General features: G+C 41.2%; 1 protein-coding gene and 1 non-coding gene across 2 annotated transcripts in view; one reads left to right on the top strand and one right to left on the bottom strand.

Moving 5' to 3' along the window:
- Positions 1-21,921, bottom strand: part of LOC124604877 (serine protease snake-like) — a 99,349-nt gene that overhangs the window by 37,342 nt on the left and 40,086 nt on the right. The window contains exon 2 of the mRNA XM_047136516.1: positions 312-638. Coding sequence (XP_046992472.1) covers positions 312-638 — 327 coding nt within the window. The remainder of the gene's footprint in view (positions 1-311; positions 639-21,921) is intronic.
- On the top strand, positions 12,737-12,811 carry Trnal-caa. The gene has a single exon. It is a non-coding gene; the product is annotated as a tRNA-Leu (tRNA).

Here is a 21,921-nt window from a genome sequence, read left to right as displayed (position 1 = left end):
AATTGCATCTGGATCCCATCTGCAACTAAATTTGCTAAATGCAGATTAATATGCAAACCCTATGAAGATACAGGTTATGATGACAACGATGAAGACGAAAACGATTTGCAGTACTAATGAAGGTGAATACTTGTCAGCAATGCTGTCTCATAAATTATTATTTTTCTCAATGAATGTTTTCTTTTATACAATACTACTTGAATAATAGTCCTCAAAAGTAAAATAGAAAGAGTAATTCATTATTAAAGAATGCAAAAATTTATTCGAAATTCTATGATGCAGCAACAACACACAACTGCACAAGTACTTACTCTGCTGTGCAAGCTGAAGTAGTGAGCGTTCCTCTGCAGGACTTGGTGACCAGTCTTCTATAGGATCGTGGCATGAAGATGGCTGTCCTTGTGTTGGCTGTCGAGTTGGAGTTGGTATGGGTCTCGATGGTGTTGTCACTCTGGGAGGAGTTTCAGGTGTTGACGGAGTTGACAGTCCTTTCACTGGACAACATGGGACACCCACAAAACCATCAAAGAAGCAGGTTGTAGGCTGGATCCCCTTCCGTAGTTCCTCAATGGCCTCTCGGCACTGTTCAAACTTCTTACATACACCTTGTCTTCCATCATTCAGTGCGCAAGAGGATCCTGCACATACATAATAATTAATATTAGCTTTGCTTTCTAATAATAGATCTGTAAAAAAAAAAAAAAAAAAAAAAGGAAAGATGGTCTGGTGTTACAGCAGCTGCAACAATGTAGAAGACGCAGTACATGAACACTGGGCATGTATGTAAAAGAAAGATATGCACATGCACTCACTATCACCTTACAGTTGACAGTGGAAGGAAAGGTTGAATTATTAATAGTGCAGTCGCTATATTTTTTATCTTGTTATTTTTCTGTGGCCAAGAAAAGTGTAAAATCTATCATGTCAATATCATATCAACGAAGTTAAGGCCCACAATGTTTCCCAAATATACAGCTGAAACCTGGCAAGATCTAATGTTACTATAATTAATTATCTATTCTGAAATTTTTCTTCTCTAGTGCTTTACACATAAATATCACATCAAGTAATTTAAATAAATGAGGTAGGAAGATAATTAGTTCAAAATCAAAATGCTTCTGTGCTAATAAAATAAAAGTACTACGTACTTCATATATACTAATGAAATGTGCTTTAGATATTGGAGTAATTTACCTTCAAGAATGTATTGTGTAGATAACCATAGATAACTATCAGTCACTAGAAAAAAATAATTTTACTACATTTTTCTCAAATTTAGTTCACATTATATAAAAATGGCAAATTTAGAATCTTACCTCCGTCTTGGATAAATTTCTGCAGATATCCATGCCCATAGTAGTAGTCATAGTTACTGCAGATTAATTAATATAACAGTCGAACTTAAGTTTTACTTTGTAAACAGTTCTCATGAGAAAGCACTTTAAGTGAATGAATTCCCATTTGAGGCTCAGAAATGGTGTCAAAGGAACATCCACGTGGTGTGGTTCACTGAATTATTATCAAGCATTTCATTCTCTTTAAAGCTTTTATTTCACAGAACTTAAGACACACCATGAAGACTGGTTCTTTGCTCCCATTTATACAAGAACACATGGTGCCTTCTGGAGACAATGAGACAGTGATTTTCACATCCTGCTCAGTAGGTTTTTGTGGCCCTTGATATACTGGGCATAGCAGAGAATCAGTATAAAGATCACTCTGGCATCAAATATGAGGCCAACTGTAATGTGTGTGTAAAAGAAATACTTATATTGTTATGAAACAAAAAAATGGAAGATAGAAACAATACCTTTCCCTGTCTTCAAAGTAATCTCCATCGACCTCAGGCATACTGCCAACAATGTTTATAAAGCTGCTGGAAACTCATTAAATCTGGTATGTGGTATATGTACAAAATACGTGCCCATAAGGATTCTCCTCAGTTACTGAAAGTGAAAAGTCTGCAGGTGCCATGACCTTGAAAAAAAAAAAATTGCACAACACACGTCAAGAATTTGTGAACACAGTTGGCAGACTAAGCAGGGTGGTGTCATTCAGTAGATTCTCCCCCTCTATTTTTCTACGACTTTGACCAAACTCACCAGATGCATACCAGAAACCATTTAAAATCTTTCTAGCAGAGTTCTAAATCGACAGTTCTACCTTTTAACATGGCCAGGGCTGGTTTGAGAACCTTTTCCACAAATTGACTTCTTATTTGGCAGCCCTGCCCCCTTTGGCCCCTTGTCCTTTGTAGACTTTGTCTACTTTTGGCACTACAGTGTAACCCCGCTTTTACGTTCCTGGAATTAACATTTTCCCGCTGTTTGCGAAATTTTTTATCGGTCCCATCAAATTTCCTACGCCCACAATGTTAATTTGCACCTGATTTTGGTTCAACATACTGAATTTTCCTGTGATTTACGCATTACGAAAAAATGTTTGTGGAGAAAATATGATGCTGGTATAATGTTGGCCGTCCAGTAGTGTTTACAGATATTAAATGGTTAAGTTTCTTGACACCAGGGCACTCTATTCAGCGGATTTAAATGGGTAAACGAGTAAAAGTTGTAACAATTTGTGCCATATCTCCCGCCGCTGCCGAGCTCTACGTGGCGTGTTGGCTGATGGGAGTAACTAGGTTCGTTCGAATGAAGCTATCGTGACCTATCACAACCATTTTCAGACTGTGTCTACTACGCAAATGCAATTTCGTCATTGTTGTGATCATCGTGACACCTTTGTTGAACCATATTTAGCGCGTTTCGGCGTATAGCCACGTGGATCGCTAGTTGACATCGTCATTCACATTGTGTTGCTCAAATGATTTTAGTGTAAACTCAGCGCCGGTTACGTATTGTATTCATGCTCAGCAAAACGTGTTTCGAGAATTTATTCTCGTTGTCAAGTGTAGTATTTACGTATGTATTTTTTGTGATGTTACACAAACAAACAGTGTGTGTGTGTGTGTGTGTGTGTGTGTGTGTTCTACATAACTGATGAGGCACAGTACCTGATAACCTCAAAAAGACGAGTACAGTGCAAGTAAACGAGAATAACACATATTCAAACACTATACAAAATACTTATTTACGTATTTACTATTTACACTTGACAAGGAGAAAAAAATTCTCGAAACGCGTCGTGCTAAGCATGAAAAAAATATGTAACTAGCGCCGTATTTCATTATTTAAATAATGAATGACATCTGCAGGCTTTTCAAAAACATCGATTATGGCGTTTGAAATTAAGTCAAATGTTTCTACTTCCCTGACAGATCAATTCCGGCTACATCAGCTATTTTTATTAGATAATAAACCTTTCATAGATAATAAAAAAGTCCCTGTCAAGTATTTGATACCTGTTATGTACATACATCATACATAAAGTGCAAGGGGGTCTCCTATAGGTAACTTTTACAGCTTAAAACATTATTTCCCACATTTTACATTTTCCCGCATTTTACACCATTTCTTTTGAAGTCCCTTGAAAAGTGTTACAGTGGGGTTTCACTGTAATTGTGCTAGGCCCTTGGTGTCCGCTGCAGCATGGTGCCCCACATGACCGCTACTAATTGTGATGCTTCCAGTTGAATTATGCAGCTGTAAAAGGTTATATAGTAGTAGTAGTAGTAGTAGTAGTAGTAGTAGTATGAGGAGGAGGAGTGTTGGTACAAAGATGTTAGACATGTCTTGGTATTAAATTAAGAACAATGATAATGACACTATTCAAATATGCAGACGTTTACATACCTACAGATCTAGTTTGAAAAGAATGTGACAGGTATTTAGCTTTGGGTTTACACTAAGAATTATTCTGGCATTTCAAGTGGTTTAGGGAAACCACAGAAAACCCAAATCAGTATCGCTAGATTAATATTGGAGCTCCCACCCTTCTGAATACAAGGGCAGTATGCTACCACATTTCATTTGTAATGTAAAATATAGTTTATAAGGAAAGTGAAAGTCTTCAGGAAATTCTAACGTGAAGGATAATGCTCGACGTAGGTTTTTGGTGTGGTCTTGTGGTTAAAGACGTGCAGTTACTTAGTTCAAGCTATGGCGGCCGATAATCATGAGCTAATGTGCTGCAGCACACTGTAAATATCACACTACAATTACGCAATTTCTCTTAGAAAGCGAGCCAAAAATTGCACTAAAATTACGCCAGTTCTCTTCTAATACATGCTGGCATGAAAAGAAAACAGACGAAAACGTTTTTTAGTGCTCTCTCGGCAATAAATAGAAAACAATGTCAATAAATAGAAAACAATGTCAAGTGCCAAATGATCGTCAACTGCACTACCATCAGCGCAGAAAAGGGACACAGCTGTTGGTTTTCGACTGTGCATGCTCTGCCGGCAATGGGGGTGCTACACTGCTCACATCGCCAGGTAAGTATTTTTCTATGATCACTGTAGGTGAAGTATTGTGCATGGGCAGAGCATGATGGATTTTAGAGCAATACTTGTCACAAAGGCACCATGGCAAGGTGGTTTAGTGCACAGGATGGCAGTTTGGCAGCCTAATTTCTAATCCCAATGCTACCAACATTTTTATTTATTTAATTTTATTTCTCTCAATGCTAAACTAACAGTTTGAGTGCTACAAACATGCTCTCTACTTCCCGTGCTGAGACCAGCCATGTCGTCACTGTGCTCTCCCCTAATGCTGCTGCCTGGACAGACACATGGCGTTCTGGCCACTATTAGGTATCTATCATATGATTTTAATAAAACTATAAAGTGAAATAATTTTATTTTTTTCACATCTTCCAGTTTGGACTGAATATGGCTCTGAGCACTATGGGACTTAACTTCTGTGGTCATCAGCCTCCTAGAACTTAGAACTACTTAAACCTAACTAACCTAAGGACATCACACACATCCATATCCGAGGCAGGATTTGAACCTGCGACCGTAGCGGTCGCGCGATTCCAGACTGTAGCGCCTAGAACCGCTCGGCCACCTCGGCCGGCTGGACAATTTCTTTTCGATATTTATCATAGTTACTTTGCTGCATAATAAGTAAAGCATAGTACGAAATTTTAAAGAGCTTGGAGAGGTATTGTGGAAACTTTGCGTTTGGTTGATTTTAGCCCATAATTCCTGTGTGTGAAATGTAGACAAGATCAAAAGTTTTGTTTAAAACAGTGCAGAACGATATCTCAGTTTGCTGTCAAAATAGACTACAACATTTGTTTTTATATCTGTGTGATTGTTACATACGACGAGCCCATTTCTGTACCTGCACATCGGGAATCATATGGCCATAACAATAGTCATATTTCATAAACGATTCAAGATATCAAGAAGAGGTATTTTAGAAACGATAGCACGCAAAGAGGCACCTATATTTTATGATAAACACTCGAAAATATTTTATTCAGCAAGATTTGGAAGTAACTCGTCTGCATCAGTGAGAGGATCGGCGGAACAAGACATGTAAACAAGCCAACAATGCTTAAGTTCTTTAAAATTAGAGTATGAGGAATTTTTGAGCAGTGGTACAAATAACTGTATAACCTACTGGTCAAGCACGTGGACTAGCAGTTCATCAAAGTGGGTTCGATTCTCACTGTTGTCGTTTTCTTTTATTTCTCACAATGTTAAACGATTAATTATGAAATTTAAATACATTTAAACAGTTCAATTTACGCATCTAAAATTAATATATTCAATTTAGTTACGATTATTATTCTTTTAAGCCAAAAGCCTTTACGCCACCACATTGCAGCACACTGGTGACATTTTGCACTAGCTGCCACTGAACTGAAAAAAGCAGGTCTGCATCCTGCTATAGGCTTGATATTCACATGTAACAGCATGCTCTCTCAGGAATGATTTTCTTCGAGTTTGCGACTTAAGTCTGATTAAAAAATAAAAGGTTAAACTCCTGCGAGTGAGACCAGCAGCTGACCACAAATATTTGGCCGTTTTCTCCGGATGTGTGTATTTTCGAAAGTAGTCCTATAGTGAGGACGTAAGAGGGCAGCTTAAATTGCATTTATATTCTTTCTTGAGACAAATGTTTAGCTGCGATCACTGTTAACAACTCTTTCGTACATTGGGCAGTCGAGACAAGGACGGACCACACAGCAAGCAGCATGATTCACGATTCCAACGCCAACCGAACGCTGGTTGCAGCTTCCTCATTTTAAACATTCGAAGGAGTTGGGGAAATCACGGAAAACCTGAATCTGGGTGCCAGACCGGACAGGGATCAGAACCATCACCCCTCTCCCCTACAAGAATCTGGCTCCAGTATGCTAATTACTGCACCACCTGATTATTTTGATGGAGAGTCATCGCCAGATCTAGAAGTAACTTCACGAGTGCCACAGGAAAATATATGGGAGCCCTTGCTGTTCAGATTGTATATTAATGACGTGATGACATTAATTGTAAGCTCTGAGTTTTTCAGATGATGAAGCCATCTAAAATGAGATACTGTCCGAAAAAAGCTGCACAAATGTTCAGTCGGATCTTGATAAGATTTCATAATGATGCTAAGACTGGGAACGCGCTTTAAATGTTCAGAAATGTAAAGTAGTGCATTTCACAAAAGGCAAAAACGCAGTGTCCTGCGTCTATAATGCCAGTGAGCCACAACTGCAACCAGACAAGTCCTACAACGAAGTGTATCAATTTATGGAGATATGCAATGGAATGATCACATCTACATCTACACTTATACTCTGCAAACCAATGTAAATCGGATGACAGAGGATACTTAGAATGATACCACGTTACAGTGTCTTCATTTTCCAATCACGAATGGAACGCGCGAATAATGAATGCTAAACAAGTCTGTGCATGCTGCAGTTGGACTAATTTTGTCTGTACGATACCTACAGCAGTGATAAATAAAAATATCTCTATAGACTCTTCACTGAATACTTATATACAAGCTTTTGCAGTAGCTTTCACGGAATAATTGATGTCCAGCTAAAAGTGTTACCCTATCAATGTATTTTTTTCAGGATTTGCGTAATGCTATCCTCTGAGAAAAACAAACCTGTGACCATTCTTGTTGCCTTTCTTTGAACAAGCTTAACATCCTATCTGATATGGGTCCCACACGCTTGAAAAGTACTCTAAGAAGAGATACCCTACTGTTTTCTAAACAGACTCCTAAGCAAAATGACTGCATTTTCCCAGTGCCTCCAAAGAAATGAAATCCGCCACCAGCCTGACCTACAGTTGAGCCTATATTACCATTCCACTTCATTTTCCCCACTCATTGTTATACACAGGTATTTGTGTGGGTTGACTAACTGCAATGGTGACTCATTGGTATTTTAGTCACAGTATGTTTATTCGTCTTGTAAAGCGCGAATTTAACTTTTCTGTGCATTTAAAGTAAGTTGTCAATGTTTGCATCACTTCGAACTGTTGTCAAGATGTAACTGGATACTAGTGTAGCTTTTTCGTGTAGTACCTCATTACATCATTACAGAGAGGCTAATAGTGTCTAGCACCTATCTCCGAACCTGGAGTCTCGCCTTCAATCCCGAACACGGGCGGGAATTTTTCCTTGTTCCAGTCCCTTCAGGACGTCTACAAGTACACTCTGCCTGCTGTCAAATCAGTAACAGCGATCTTTCGCGAAAAAGGGGGGGGCGGGGGAGGCAGCCGTGGTGATCAGCTCGCCACTCTCCCCATCTAGTGCCGCGGCAATGGAAGGCTGGGCTCCCTGCTTTAGGTCAATAGCCGAGTGACAGGCTCACGCCACAGACTTTACATTTACCTCATTGTAGAAATGTATCATCTCCGAAAAAGTCCGAGTTTATTATTAATATTGTCTGCAAGGTCATTAATATACAACATGACCACCAAGGATTCCAAAGAATTTCCTCAGGCAAGCATGAAGTTACTTCTACAATAATCAATGACTCTCCGTATATGGTTACCTTGACCCATGGCAGTCTTATGTTCGTTACAAGGACGCTGGGAAAAATTCAATTAGACTACAAAGGAGACTGCTGACAGCAATCGTGCGTTCCAACTTAGAGCATTGCTCGAGTGTGTGGGACCCATACTAAATAGGACGAACTGGGAATATGAGCATATTCACAGAAGTGCACATGTTTGTTTGTAGATTAGTTTAGTATGGTTAAGGGGAGGTTCTACATCTACATCTACATTTATACTCCGCAAGCAACCCAACTTTGTGTGGCGGAGGGCACTTTACGTGTCACTGTCATTACCTCCCTTTCCTGTTCCAGTCGCGTATGGTTCGCGGGAAGAACGACTGCCGGAAAGCCTCCGTGCGCGCTCAAATCTCTCTAATTTTACATTCGTGATCTCCTCGGGAGGTATAAGTAGGAGGAAGCAATATATTCTAGAAACGCACCCTCTCGAAACCTGGACAGCAAGCTACACCGCGATGCAGAGCGCCCCTCTTGCAGACTGCCACTTGAGTTTGCTAAACACCTCCGTAACGCTATCACGCTTACCAAATAACCCTGTGACGAAACGCGCCACTCTTCTTTGGATCTTCTCTATCTCCTCTGTCAACCCGACCTGGTACGGATCCCACACTGATGAGCAATACCCGAGTATAGGTCGAACGAGTGTTTTGTAAGCCACCTCCTTTGTTGATGGACTACATTTTCTAAGGACTCTCCCAATGAATCTCAAACTGGCAATCGCCTTACCAACAATTAGTTTTATATGATCATTCCACTTCAAATCGTTCCGCACGCATACTCCCAGATATTTTACAGAAGTAACTGCTACCAGTGCTTGTTCCGCCAACATGTAATCATACAATAAAGGATCCTTCTTTCTATGTATTCGCAATACATTACATTTGTCTATGTTAAGGGTCAGTTGCCACTCCCTGCACCAAGAGCCTATCCGCTGCAGATCTTCCTGCATTTCGCTGCAATTTTCTAATGCTGCAACTTCTCTGTATACTACAACATCATCCGCGAGAAGCCGCATGGAACTTCCAAAATGAGGAAATAATGAAAGATGCCGAGCTTGTAGCGAAAGGACACTGGCCACAGGGCAAAATACGTGACGGCGATAGAGGATACCTTTACTTATTCGCGCCTCTAGAGGCTTCATTTCCTCAGAACAGGATTAACACAACACATTGTTTTCCTTTTTGCTGCCAGTTCCAGTGGTTTTGTGGCAGAGTATCAGACACATGTTCTGATGGAGAAATGAATTTGAAGGTAGCCTGTTGGTACTATCACTTGAGTAGCAGACAGCCGGCGTAGCCTTGGTGACAGAGCGGTGACAGGCACCTGGCGGCTGGCGCGTCCCGTTGCCCCCTCTCCCTCCCCACTCTTCCCCCATCACCGGCCACAGCCACTGATCAGCCGGCACCTCGCGGCGGCACGCGTTCCGCGTCACTGCATCAAGCACCGCTAGCCCGCGGCGAGAAAGTGTAGTCGTCTCCACATTTGGCAACGCATTTAATTTACATAACGCTCCACTTGGAAACTTCTTAGAAAAGGGGCCGAGTGTTTCCAAGTCACGACACTGTCCTGCGAGTGACAAACAGCTAGGACGAGACACGGGGAACGACACAGAGGTTAACCGAATGCCCATTGAGGTAACGAACACACAAATGCCGCAATACATTCTTGACGGTTTTGCGTCAGAAACTAAGCGGAGGGATCACAGATCAGAAAATCCATTTCAAATGTAATCTCTGTTGATCCACCATGGATACGGGAAAGCGACTGGTCAGGTATTTGCTAAAGGAAAGTCGCCAAGTAGCCGTGTGTTTTCAGAAGTTATTTTGATTAGACAAACAGTTTCGGCATCTCATCAATCCCATATTCAGTTCCGTAAGCTCTCCATGTATGCGGAATAAGATGGATCGATACATACACAACTGGAGCAATCAATATCTGGATTCCGTGAATTTTTTTGTAGAACTTGACAACTCTCTGGTTCCAGTTATGCATGTATCGATCTATCTTATTCTGTGTAGCCGGCTGAGTGGCCGTGCGGTTCTAGACGTTACAGTCTGGAACCGAGCGACCGCTACGGTCGCAGGTTCTAATCCTGCCTCGGGCATGGATGTGTGTGATGTCCTTAGGTTAGTTAGGTTTAATTAGTTCTAAGTTCTAGGCGACTGATGACCTCAGAAGTTAAGTCGCATAGTGCTCAGAGCCATATTCTGTATACATGGAGTGCAGAGGGGGCCTGAAGATGGGATTAATGAGATACCGGAACTGGTTGTCTAAATAAAATTAAGTTCTGAAATCATAGGCCGTTTGGTGACGTTTCTTTAACAAATTTCACATGTAGTTTTAAGATACACTTCCTTCTCGGTTCGTTGATGTATGAAGGAAATTGAGATTTTCGTCGTATAAATGAGAAAGATGAGACGCCAAGGGCATGAAACAGGTTGATAAGCGTGTAGGCTAGATATTAAAAGTATTTGTTGCTTAATTCCATTTCCCTGCGACCTGTATACGTAGAACTATGCATGTCAATAAAAATTAGTTCCAGGCATCAGTGGTAAGTTAATGGTCTTGCAGGATACAAGTGGGTTTATCTGAGTAGGCTAGTGAGAACCCATCGCTTAAGTCAAATGCTGAAATGATACCCATCAAAAGAGCACTGCCAGTTTTCTCTTCCATCCTTCGGTTCCGTTTGTCGACGGACCGTTAAACCCTAACCTCCTATCAATCCAATAAGTTTAATTAACGGTCAAATTCACTGGAATTTCGATACATCTTACAACAAAGTGCAAGTCTTGTAAAAACACAGTGGAACGCAATGCGAAACCAGAAAATCTTAATGACAAAACGAATTCTGATGTAATTAAAAAATATATTATACGGAATATCTTTCGAACAATTTTACCTAGCCATCCAAATAAATGAATACATTTTATTTCATACAATTTCCGTGTCGATTGTTGGTAGAGCATGATGATAGTACGGAAACGGATATAACACAGACGACATTCGAAATGTGCAACTCTCAACGTTTAGAAGTACACGTGCTCATAAAAAATAGAAATCCAAATCAAGGTTGCCAGTATAAACTTTTCACTTTCTTTGCATAGTTACATGGTCGCGATGTTCACATAGATACTACTTTTATATTTCCCCGCAAAATTAAAAGAGAATACTATTTGACGGAACATATTTCCTCAGCTTGCCAGATCATAAAAATTTGTTAGTAAAGACTATTTACTGACACACTTAAAACTCGCGAGAACCTCTTGACAACCAGACGACCAGCCACCTCACGTCATCAAAATAAGAAACGTCAACTCTTAAGCATTCGACTACCATTGCCTTCCAGATCTAGGAAAATAGTATTTTACTGTCTTAGTTTTGTACCCGATATTCCGCCACATCTTAAGTTCCCGCTTGGCACAGAACCACTGCGCTGGCATCGCCGTTTGGCGACGCCGCTTAGTGTCACTGAGATAACTCTGTCATTATGACTATGTTCGCTGACAGTGCAGTGAGGATCCACCAGCTACATGGTGTTGCCCCAGGCTGAGAATTACGATGGAGCAATTGGACAGGAAGGAACCGTTTGAAATTGCTAAATTTGGGTGTTACCAGTCCGGCTGGTACGTATTTCCCCGGTGACTACTCAACGAAACCAGGAAGAGAAATCCGTCGAAATATTGTTATCGTGTTAAGTTATACCCCAGTAGTTCCTGAACAAGAATATGTATGGTTTTTGTATGTTTGATGTTTCTTTGACCGCTACTTTTCAAGAGTAATGCTCGTTTCACAGTTCCCGCGAACGTGACGTCATTTTGACGTCACGCGCAGTATCTACGACCGTCGACCGCATGGTAGGTTATAGAGTTTTGTTAGCATTCGATGCGGGCCTCTCAGAAGATTCCATGCGTGCGCACCGTAGATCTACAAAAACTCGACATTCTTGGAATGACTATTGTAATTATTGCTATAATAAAATGTCACATAATGATTTACCGATGATGAATGCCTTCACATAAGAGCGAGTTACTATTTTCAAAAAATTAACAAATTAAGAATGAAACACACTTAGCATTCAATATTTATGACAAACTCATTGCCATTATCCTTATATGCCACTTAATAACGCATCAGCGATACGAGCCTTCAACATAGAATATGTTAACGGAGGCCGGAGTTAAACATCGAATGGTTAAGTGTAAGCGTAAAGAATAACGTCGTAGTTTCCAGAGTCTGAAGTTGTTGGCTCGCATCCTGTTACATACAACTTTTTTTCTTATGTTAGCGTTGTTAATACGCTGTTACTTTCTTATGAATGTTCTACAGTATTGGATGTTATCGTATTCAATCTGATCTTTGAACGAAGGACGAAATAAATATTTAGCGATCTCCGGGTATGTGGTTAGGCAGGAAGTATTTCGTTGTTTGAAACTTCGTGGCAGATTAAAACTGAGTGCCGGACCGAGACTCGAACTCGGGACCTTTACCTTTCGCGTTCAACTCTATCAACTTTTTTTTTAATTTTGTTCGTTGTTGGCCGTTGTGTTTTGTCGTTGCGGACGTCACATGACATTCGTTAAAGTTCGTTTTGTTGATCCTTCCACTCAGTTTTTTTATTACAGGGGCTAAACAGCTCTCTGGCCGAACACGCTGAGCTACCGTGCCGGCGTTCAACTGAGCTACCCAAGCACGACTCACGCCCCGTCCTCACAGCTTTACGGTACGCAGGAGAGCTTCTGTAAAGTTTGGAAGTAGGAGACGTGGTACTGGCAGAAGTAAAGCCGTGAGGACGGGGCGTGAGTCGTGCTTGGGTAGCTCAGTTGGTAGAGCACTTGCCCTCAAAAGGCAAAGGTCCCGAGTTCGAGTCTCGGTCCGGCACACAGTTTTAATCTGCCAGGAAGTTTCACATCAGCGCACACTCCGCTGCAGAGTGAAAATCTCATTCTGGATTTCGTTGTTTGTTTACGAATGTGTGGCGTTTACCGAGGGTGTGATTAGGTAGGAACCTAAGAGTACAGATTTAATTGTTGCGACTGAAACGAGCAGCAATAAAGTTCATATTCTGCCGTGTCACAAGCGGTCGTCCATACTGCGCGTGACGTCAAAAAGACGTAGAGCCAAGGGTAATACTCATTCTGACGTCACGCGCATTCTAGTTGCCTTGACGCGCAGTTATCGAAAACCGCAGGAACTGCTATCGCCTGTGTCGAAAGGAAGATTATGAATTATATTGCTTCTCGTTTCAGTCGTAGCTATTTAAGCTGCGCTCTTAGATTCCTGCCTAAGCACACATTCAAAAATCACCAAATGTTTATTTTATTCTTCGTTCTCTAATCAGACGGAAATGCAAATAACATCGAATACTGCAGAACATATTTGTATTAAATTCATAAAAAAATCACAGAATTTGTTAACAATGCTACGATGAAAAAGTTTGCTTGTAGCAGTATTATTCTAATATACATACTTTGACTCCATAAATGACATTATCCATAATACTAGCGTCTGGACATCCGATTTTAGACTCCTGTTTCGGTTGCTATAGTATCTTTTGAAGGTTAATATCGTTGATTCATTATTAACTAACATTTAATGGGGAATATTGACGTGTTTGTGATACATTAAATTTTAATACAACCGCGCTTCATGCTTAATTTGTAAATTATTGACGATAACTTACTCCTGAGAGAACACACGTATATGAAACCATTAATCTTCGATAAATCATTATGTGACTTTGAATCATAACAATAACCATAATAAATCGTACCAAGAATGATGAGTTTTTATAAAATTCCAACATGTGTGCAAGACGTCTTTTAGGAGGCCAGTATCGAACGCTAACGAAAGTTGATAGCAGTTCTTGCGCTCGTAGATATTGTGCGTGACGTCAAAACAATTGAGCATTCAGTTTACGTTTTACTCACCGTAGTGATTTGAAGAAGACAGTTGATTTCAAGAAGTAATCTCACTGTGTTTATAGTTTTATTTTATCCGTAAAGATCGTAAGTGCGAACCAAATAATACGGAGAAATACTAATAATTTAAAGGGAATGACAAAAGCTGTGTGGTCCACCTTTCACAAGATTGCTACAGACGAGGATCCTTGTCATTCGCCTGTCCAAAGGTCCTTAGTCCTTGGGTAAATATCAGAGAGCTAGCGTAACTGGTGATATATATATAGACACAAGCATCCCCTACCAACGTCAATGCCAAATGTTTTGCAACCAGTCTACAGAGACTTAGATGGCATAAACTTGCTTGCTAAATGCATCCATGGTAAAACTCAGTATCCTAACGAAAGTTCCGATAAATGTGTGGGGAACAAGCCTAAAACAGTATTCGTGAGCCTTAGAACCCTAAAAATTGTGGTCGTGGACGCATTGTGATGTTTCAATCATGTGAAAGTTTTCAGTGATATATGTATAGAACTTGGTATGATTTTTAAGAATGCGCTTGAGTCAATTAACCAACCATGGGTGCGGGAGACGAGACAAGTGCCCTACAAATTACAAAAGCGACCAGAATTCAAAAGAGGCACTCCAAGCGTAAACTGGAGTATACTAAAACCCGCACGGATGACGGCTATGGACCTGGTGAGTTTTAACTTTGAAGAAGTGTAGCTTGAACAGATCGTATCCAAAACTTCAAATGAATTTCCCGGAAGCATGGAATTTTAAGCTTTAGGTACGTTACAGGCTAACTATTGGCAATTACAGCTTACACAAGGAAAGTTCAGATAATAGGGCTTAGCTTATAAACTTCGCTACGACAAATGATCTCATTCTAAGCAGCACAAAATTTCAAAACAAACGCATTCATTCAGGGACATGGGTATCACCAGATGGAGATGTAGTGACTCAGACTGATTTGAAAAACCTGATACAGTTGATGTACAAGTCACCAACCAGACTGTAAAAATGCAGTCAGCAATAAATAAATTAAAGAAATGGCTCCGAGCACTATGGGACTTAACTTCTGTGGTCATCAGTCCCCTAGAACTTAGAACTACTTAAACCTAACTAACCTAAGGACATCACACATATCCATGCCCGAGGCAGGATTCGAACCTGCGACCGTAGCAGTCGCGCGGTTCCGGACTGAGCGCCTTAACCGCGAGACCACCGCGGCCGGCTAAATTAAAGAATGACAAGGCTTCTTGTGAAGATCAGACTTACGCTGAGTTATTAAAGAATAGATCGCCGTAGCTGGAATTAGAACTACATATTTAACAGAAACAATATGGAAGACATAAAACATAACTCCAGACTGGAAAACCGCAATTCTACGCCCCATGTTTAAGAAGAATGTTCCCCTTATGTGCGATAACTACAGAGGAATTGCTTTACTGAATGCCACTTATAAAATCTTAGAAATATGCCTGTTAAACAGATTGATCCCAATAACTGAAGATCTAATGGCGGTTTCCGCAGAAGTAGATACACATTAGGTCATATATTCACACTAAGACGAATAACTGAGAAGACGTGGGAATTTAGTGTAGATGACCACATACTAGTATTATTTCCAGTTTTGAAACAGGCCTACGATAGCAAACACCGACAGACACCCCTAAATATAAAGAGGGAATCTGAAATTCCAAACAACACTAATTAGATTACTTAAAATCTGTACAGACGAAACTTCGTGTCATATAAGGACACCGAAATTTTTAAGGTGTTCACTGGATCGAAGGAACGGGACGTCATTTCACCCACTTTATTTAACCTTATGTTGTAGAAGGTCGATGGAAACTTTTGCTAAACTAATCCACAAGCGATCGAAATGCAGGAGGCGAACATTCCTATTTACCTATGCAGATGATGAAAGTAGTTCCAAAACAGAATTAATCAGAACGATGCAGGATTATTACAAAATCGCTGACAAAACCAGATTGTGTGTTAATGAAGAAAAGACAGAATATCTTATCATAAATAAGAAAATCCAAAGTAGATGCATTCACTTTAAAGACAGTTGATCATTTCAGATACTTAGTCTTTTTCGTAAAAACTATAGAACGGGTATGGAAATAGATGCCCACCTCGCAACAGTGAACAAAACAGTAATTATTTTTACGAGAATCGCAAAGAAAAGATCATCGAACTTCAAACACAGCTTACATCAATCTAATATTGCACCAGTAACATTATACCGATGCGAATATTAATATTCAGAAATAACGATGAAGAAAACTTAAAATTCAAAAGAAAAAAACTTTTAGCCAGTATACGATGAAAATGACGTGGTATGAAGGATAAGAAAAAATGAAAAATCAATAGAGCTGAACAAACACAGTCACATCGTTGAGGTGCTAAAGAAGGAAGACTGAACAGGGCGGGTCATAAAACAAGAATAACGGAAAGTAGACTTCCAAAATAGCATTCGGTAGGCCAACAGATGGAAAGAGAGGGAGGCAAAGAAGAAGAATTAGGTAGCGAGGTAACACCCAGGTTGAAATAGCTAGGATGAACATCAACACAGAACGGATAAACAGTGCATTCGACAAGCACGAAAGCAAGAGGCTCTTACAGTAGATCAGGCGTACGGTCGGTAGGACCGTTACCTCATGTAAAGTACGGAAAGATACAGTTTTTCTAAAATTAGTACTTCTGTGCCATTGAAAGATGGTACAAAAATTAATTACTTCATTTTCATTAACTGCAGTCAAGTAAAAGGTGTGACGAAGGGTGTCCCACATAAAACCGGTACACCTCGTTTACCAGTTAATTATCTCTAGTCGAATTGCTTGTGAAGTGGCAACACTGTCTGGGCAGTTGGCTACACTGCATTTTGTCGGAAAGTTTAGTGCAGCTGTGTGTTTGGAATCAGTTGTTGTGAGAAGCTCGTATTGTTGTTACAGAAATGGGGCAATTTGCATTAGAAGAGCAAATTGATATTGTGGAGTATTACAGAAGGGCTCCATCAAGGAATGTAAGGATATTTTTCAAGCAAAATATGCTGGTAGGAAACTCCCCACGACCAGCATTATTCAACATTTGTACAGGAAATGAAGGCTGGAGTATCTGTTCAGTATTTGTAGAGGACTAGGCGACGGCTGTGAGGACCCCCTGAAACTGTAGACAGAATTCGCATGGACATTACGAGAAATCCTCGCAAGTCCGCGTATGTTGTATGTCGTGTCATTGTTCACTAAAAGTTATGAAATTAAATGCCTGTCGTGTGAGTGTGGTGCAAGAACTGAAGTCAGAAGACCAGAAAAAAAGAGTTCATTGTGGCAAATGTCAGTTCACATCAACTGCTAACGGTTCCTTGGATCCTTGCTTTACCTCATGTCAGATGAGTCCTGTTTTCGTTTGTCAGATCTGAACTCCCAGAGTTGCAGATACTAGTCGTAGGATACCACACATATTCTGGATGAAAAACCGCTCCACCCAGAGAAGATAAGGCGATGTTTGTTTGGTGTGTGTGTGTGTGTGTGTGTGTGTGTGTGTGTGGTCCGGCACGTGCATGATAGGTCCCATGTTTTCCAATTACATCTTAAATAATGCCAGATATCTAGAGATATTTGACTCTTTGTACGCACAATTAACAGATGCAGAGAAGCTGTATCCAGTACTCCAACAAAATGGAGCAACCGCCACACATCCAACCGAAGTACGGCCCACATCATCAACATGTTTCCTGAAGACAGACTGTCGGTAAGAGCGTCTGCGTCCCGAAGGTCTTCGGACTTTATACCGTGAGATTTTTATTTATGGGGCACATTACAAAGCAAGATGTATGCTGACAATCCTCGCACAATAGACAATCTTAAACGGAACATTAATAGAGAAAACAACATCGCGCCTGTAGAATTACAGCGTCTGCTGCTCAAGTCAACGCACGAAGTCAGCGATGCCTGGGGTCTGATTTTGAACAGGCCATTCTACCCTTCAGGAAAAAAAAAATGTTGGAAAGGAGACACGAATATTATGACTGACACGGTTCAAAACGAAATGAAACTGCTATTAGCTCTAGGCAAGTGGATAAACTGAGATTTTACATGGTTGCTATTTAGAAATTCAGACAGTTTGCTTCTCAACGCAATATGAAATTTCCAACGCAGTAGCTCGCAGTCGGACATCGGCGCTCATTGAAAGTTCTCTACCTCTTCATTCATATTTCTGTTAATAAGAATGCGAAAAGTAGCAGTTGGTTGATACAGATGCTGTCCCAAATTTTTTTATTTATCCTTACCAAACATTTAATCAGGAATCAACGTTTTTGTCCCGCCTATCGAGACTCAAGTCTTCAATATTGCAACCGTAGCAGCACTGTTTGCTCGGGTGCTGATGAAAAGCTGGTGTGAAAAACAGACCTGCAGCAAAGAAATGAATTGTGCTCTGGAAGGAACTAAGAAGAGCCTTGAGATTGCAGAATAACCTCTCTATAAGAACCACACGGAAGTGTGCATGCAGACAATTTTTTAGGGATATCACGCGAAAGATTACACAATACGCGCGTCGAATTCTCTAGTACGTCTTTGTTGTGACTGATGTATGCTACTTTAAACGATCACAAGCACTTTCACACACTGACGCAACCCACGCGAGCGATGTATGACAAAAGAACAGCTCAGACATTCCCTAGCATGTTGACTACCGCTATCGAGTACGATATGTGTATTATCTTTTTCGAGGCCGCTAACCGCTGGTAAATTACATTCGACGAGATCTAATTGTCAGCAAGTTACATCTCCGAAACGACGAACGCCACTGGAAGTCAGTTACGTCAAAGGAGGCAACTGTCAGACTCTCCCTTTAACTGCGCCAGCTTGGAACCTCTGCTCTCATTCGGAAAAAAAAACATTTTTCTGAAGCAAGTCACCCATCCAGTCGGAAAAAATAGCTGACTTTTCAGAAACGGTTCATGTGTATCCAAACAGACCACGACAAAAAGTGATGAGCGCCTTACGTTATCTGCAAGGCGTTTCTCAAGCAGACGATATCATCCGCCGCGTCTCTTGTTGCACAGCATCAGGCTCTTACTCTGGTGCAACACGGTGAGCTGCAGTTTCACGAAGCACACGCTTATTAGCCAAACATTATGACCACCTACTTAAAAGCGTGAGGGTAGGCCCTACACCTTTGGAACGCAATACAGTTGATATGTGGGCGCATACGTGCGCCCGATTCTTAAACCAATACAGCTTGATTACCGTCTTGAGATACGGACAGTTATCCTGCTGGAAGAAGGCATCACCGTCAAGGAAAACATCAAGCATGAAGGGATGCAAGTGGTCCTCAATGTTGTTCACGTAGACTCCAACTGTCATGGGTTGGGTTGTTTGGGGAAGGAGACCAGGCAGCGAGGTCATCAGTCTCATCGGATTAGGGAAGAACAGGGAAGGAAGTAGGCCGTGCCCTTTCAAAGGCACCACCCCGACATTTGCCTGGAGCGATTTAGGGAAATCACGGAAAACCTAAATCAGGATGGCCGGACGCGGGATTGAACCGTCGTCCAACTGTCATGTCGTCCGTTATTACCACAGGTCTCATGGAGGCCCGCGTGAATGTACGAGTAGCTCATAATTACTTCCCCCCTGCTGGCGTTCATTGCGCGGTGCGTGTTTCGAGCAGCCGTTCTCCAGGATGTCGTTATATCCGGAAACGATCATCGACTTCCTGTATCAAGAAACGTGAATCACCTTACCAGCAGATTCATTTCCTTGATCTACCGTCGAACCTCCATGATCTCGTGCCCAGCACAGCAATAACTGACGTTGTTAATATTGGCAACACAATGATCGTTTGGTGTGGATCCCAGTGTTCAACAATGTCCATTGAACGGTGTACTTCGAAACACTTTACAAGCACCGGCACTGTAGTATGCTGTTAGATTTGTCACAAATCGCCGACTGTCTCTTACATGCTTTACATAGTGGACGAACATCTGACGTGCACATTATGTGATGGAACGTGGACGTCCAACACCTTATCGCCTGCTCGCGGTTTCAGAATCCTTCAGTCACTTTCCGCAGAAGCTCACAAAAGTAAACGACAAGCAGCCGATCAACTACACTGTTTCACAGATGCTCGCTCCTAGGAGCCCGACCATAACAGTTTGCCTTTTTCCAAAGTCGCTTATGTTGGTGAGTTTTCCAATTTGCGGCCCATATCGTCGCTAGAAGTAGTCTCTGTTCGTATCTTCTCCACTTGTGCACTGTCTTTATCGCGTCACACACCCAAACGCCAACAGACGGCATTCGTTCTTCCGGCGGCCAGAAGTCTTTATGTGTCGGTTCTTCCGTATATATACATAAGCAACTACTCCATATTTACAATAATTGTGCTTTTAGATTAATCTTCACACTTTATATAAGTACCCTGTTTCCACAGTACGTGCCTGTGATGAGATTAAGCCACACCTAGACAAGAGCTTTAGAAATACACTGGATTGCCAACGGCTGATCATCCGTCTCTTCCGTCGAAAGAAAAGAATCGTATATCGTTCAAGAAATTTGGGAACAAATATTGATTGGTAGAAAATCACCACACTAAGAAGAGTAGCGAAGAAAATGTATTTCCAGTAAAAATAATGGGTTTAATTTTACGTTCATAACGAAATTTGTCTTAATGGGAACTTGCCACTATTGTAAGTGTCAAAACAGGATTTTAATTATAGTCTCATTTGACTCCAATTAATTTATCCTAGCGATATGTACTGGAGAACGAAAAATCATTCGTAATGCATGATATATTGTCATGACAAGTGGTGCAACCGTACATTTAAAAAAATATTAACAGTCTCAGTTACAAATTTTCACAAATTCTTACAAGTTTCGATCACTTAATCACCATCAGATGAATCCAGAATGAGATTTTCACTCCGCAGCGGGGTGTGCGCTGATATGAAACTTCCTGGCAGATTAAAACTGTGTGCCGGACCGAGACTAACTCGGAACCTTTGCCTTTCGCTGTGCTCGACCAACTGAGCTACCCAAGCACGAGTCACGACCCGACCTCACAGCTGTACTTCTGATGCAGAGTGAAAATCTCATTCTGGAAACATCCCCCAGGCTGTGGCTAAGCCATGTCTCCGCAATATCCTTTCTTTCAGGAGTGCTAGTTCTGCAAGGTTCGCAGGAGAGCTTCTGTAAAGTCTGGAAGGTAGGAGACGAGGTACTGGCAGAAGTAAAGCTGTGAGGACGGGTCATGAGTCGTGCTTGGGTAGCTCAGTTGGTTCGCCGGCACGGTAGTTCAGAGTGTTCGGTCAGAGGGCTGCGCGCTCTCTTTAATAAAAAAAACTGAGTGAAACGATCAACAACGAGCTTCAACGGATGTCATGCGACGTCCGCTACGACGAAATACAGCGAACCATAACGAAAAAAGTTGGTAGAGCACTTGCCCGCGAAAGGCAGAGGTCCCGTGTTCGAGTCTCGGTCCGGCACACAGTTTTAATCTGCCAGGAAATTTCATCATCAGATGATTTTGACGTTTCATAATTCGTCATTAACTAGATCTGAAGATGATCTAAAAGTGATCGAAACTATCTTTGAAAAATCATAGTTTGCACACAGCTGCATTGTCGCTTTAGTACACAAACAGCTTCATTCACAGACAGAGGTTCTTCGAGTGTATTGTGATAATTACATTATGACCGCCCAGACCTTTTATCAAGCGTGATATCAAAAACCAAAATATCAATTCAACTATAGATGTGGACCACATATAGAGTGTAGCAGACCATGATCCAGGCCCGTTATCAAGCATCATGTCAAAAACCGGCATGTCAATTCAACTATATATCTGGGGTACATATAGCATGCAGCAGATCCATGGCGAAGCACATGACAAGACTGAAGTGGCTTGCTCCTCACCACAGATCTACTGCCACGCTAGAGGTGCTCCAGGTTTGTAGGTGAATCCAGTTGTTGGTTTCTGACAGGATGCTTGATAGTGGTTGTAGGCTGTCGTACATCTGATTATGTCACAGTATACCTGAAGATGGTCTGTTTGTTGCAGTCCGGTTGTGTAGTAAAGTGACAAT

Source organism: Schistocerca americana, chromosome 1 (assembly GCF_021461395.2).
Source record: "Schistocerca americana isolate TAMUIC-IGC-003095 chromosome 1, iqSchAmer2.1, whole genome shotgun sequence".
Classification (NCBI taxonomy): Eukaryota; Metazoa; Arthropoda; class Insecta; order Orthoptera; family Acrididae; genus Schistocerca; species Schistocerca americana.
The sequence above is the reverse complement of the archived record's forward strand: the minus strand, read 5'-3'. Positions and strand labels throughout refer to the sequence as shown.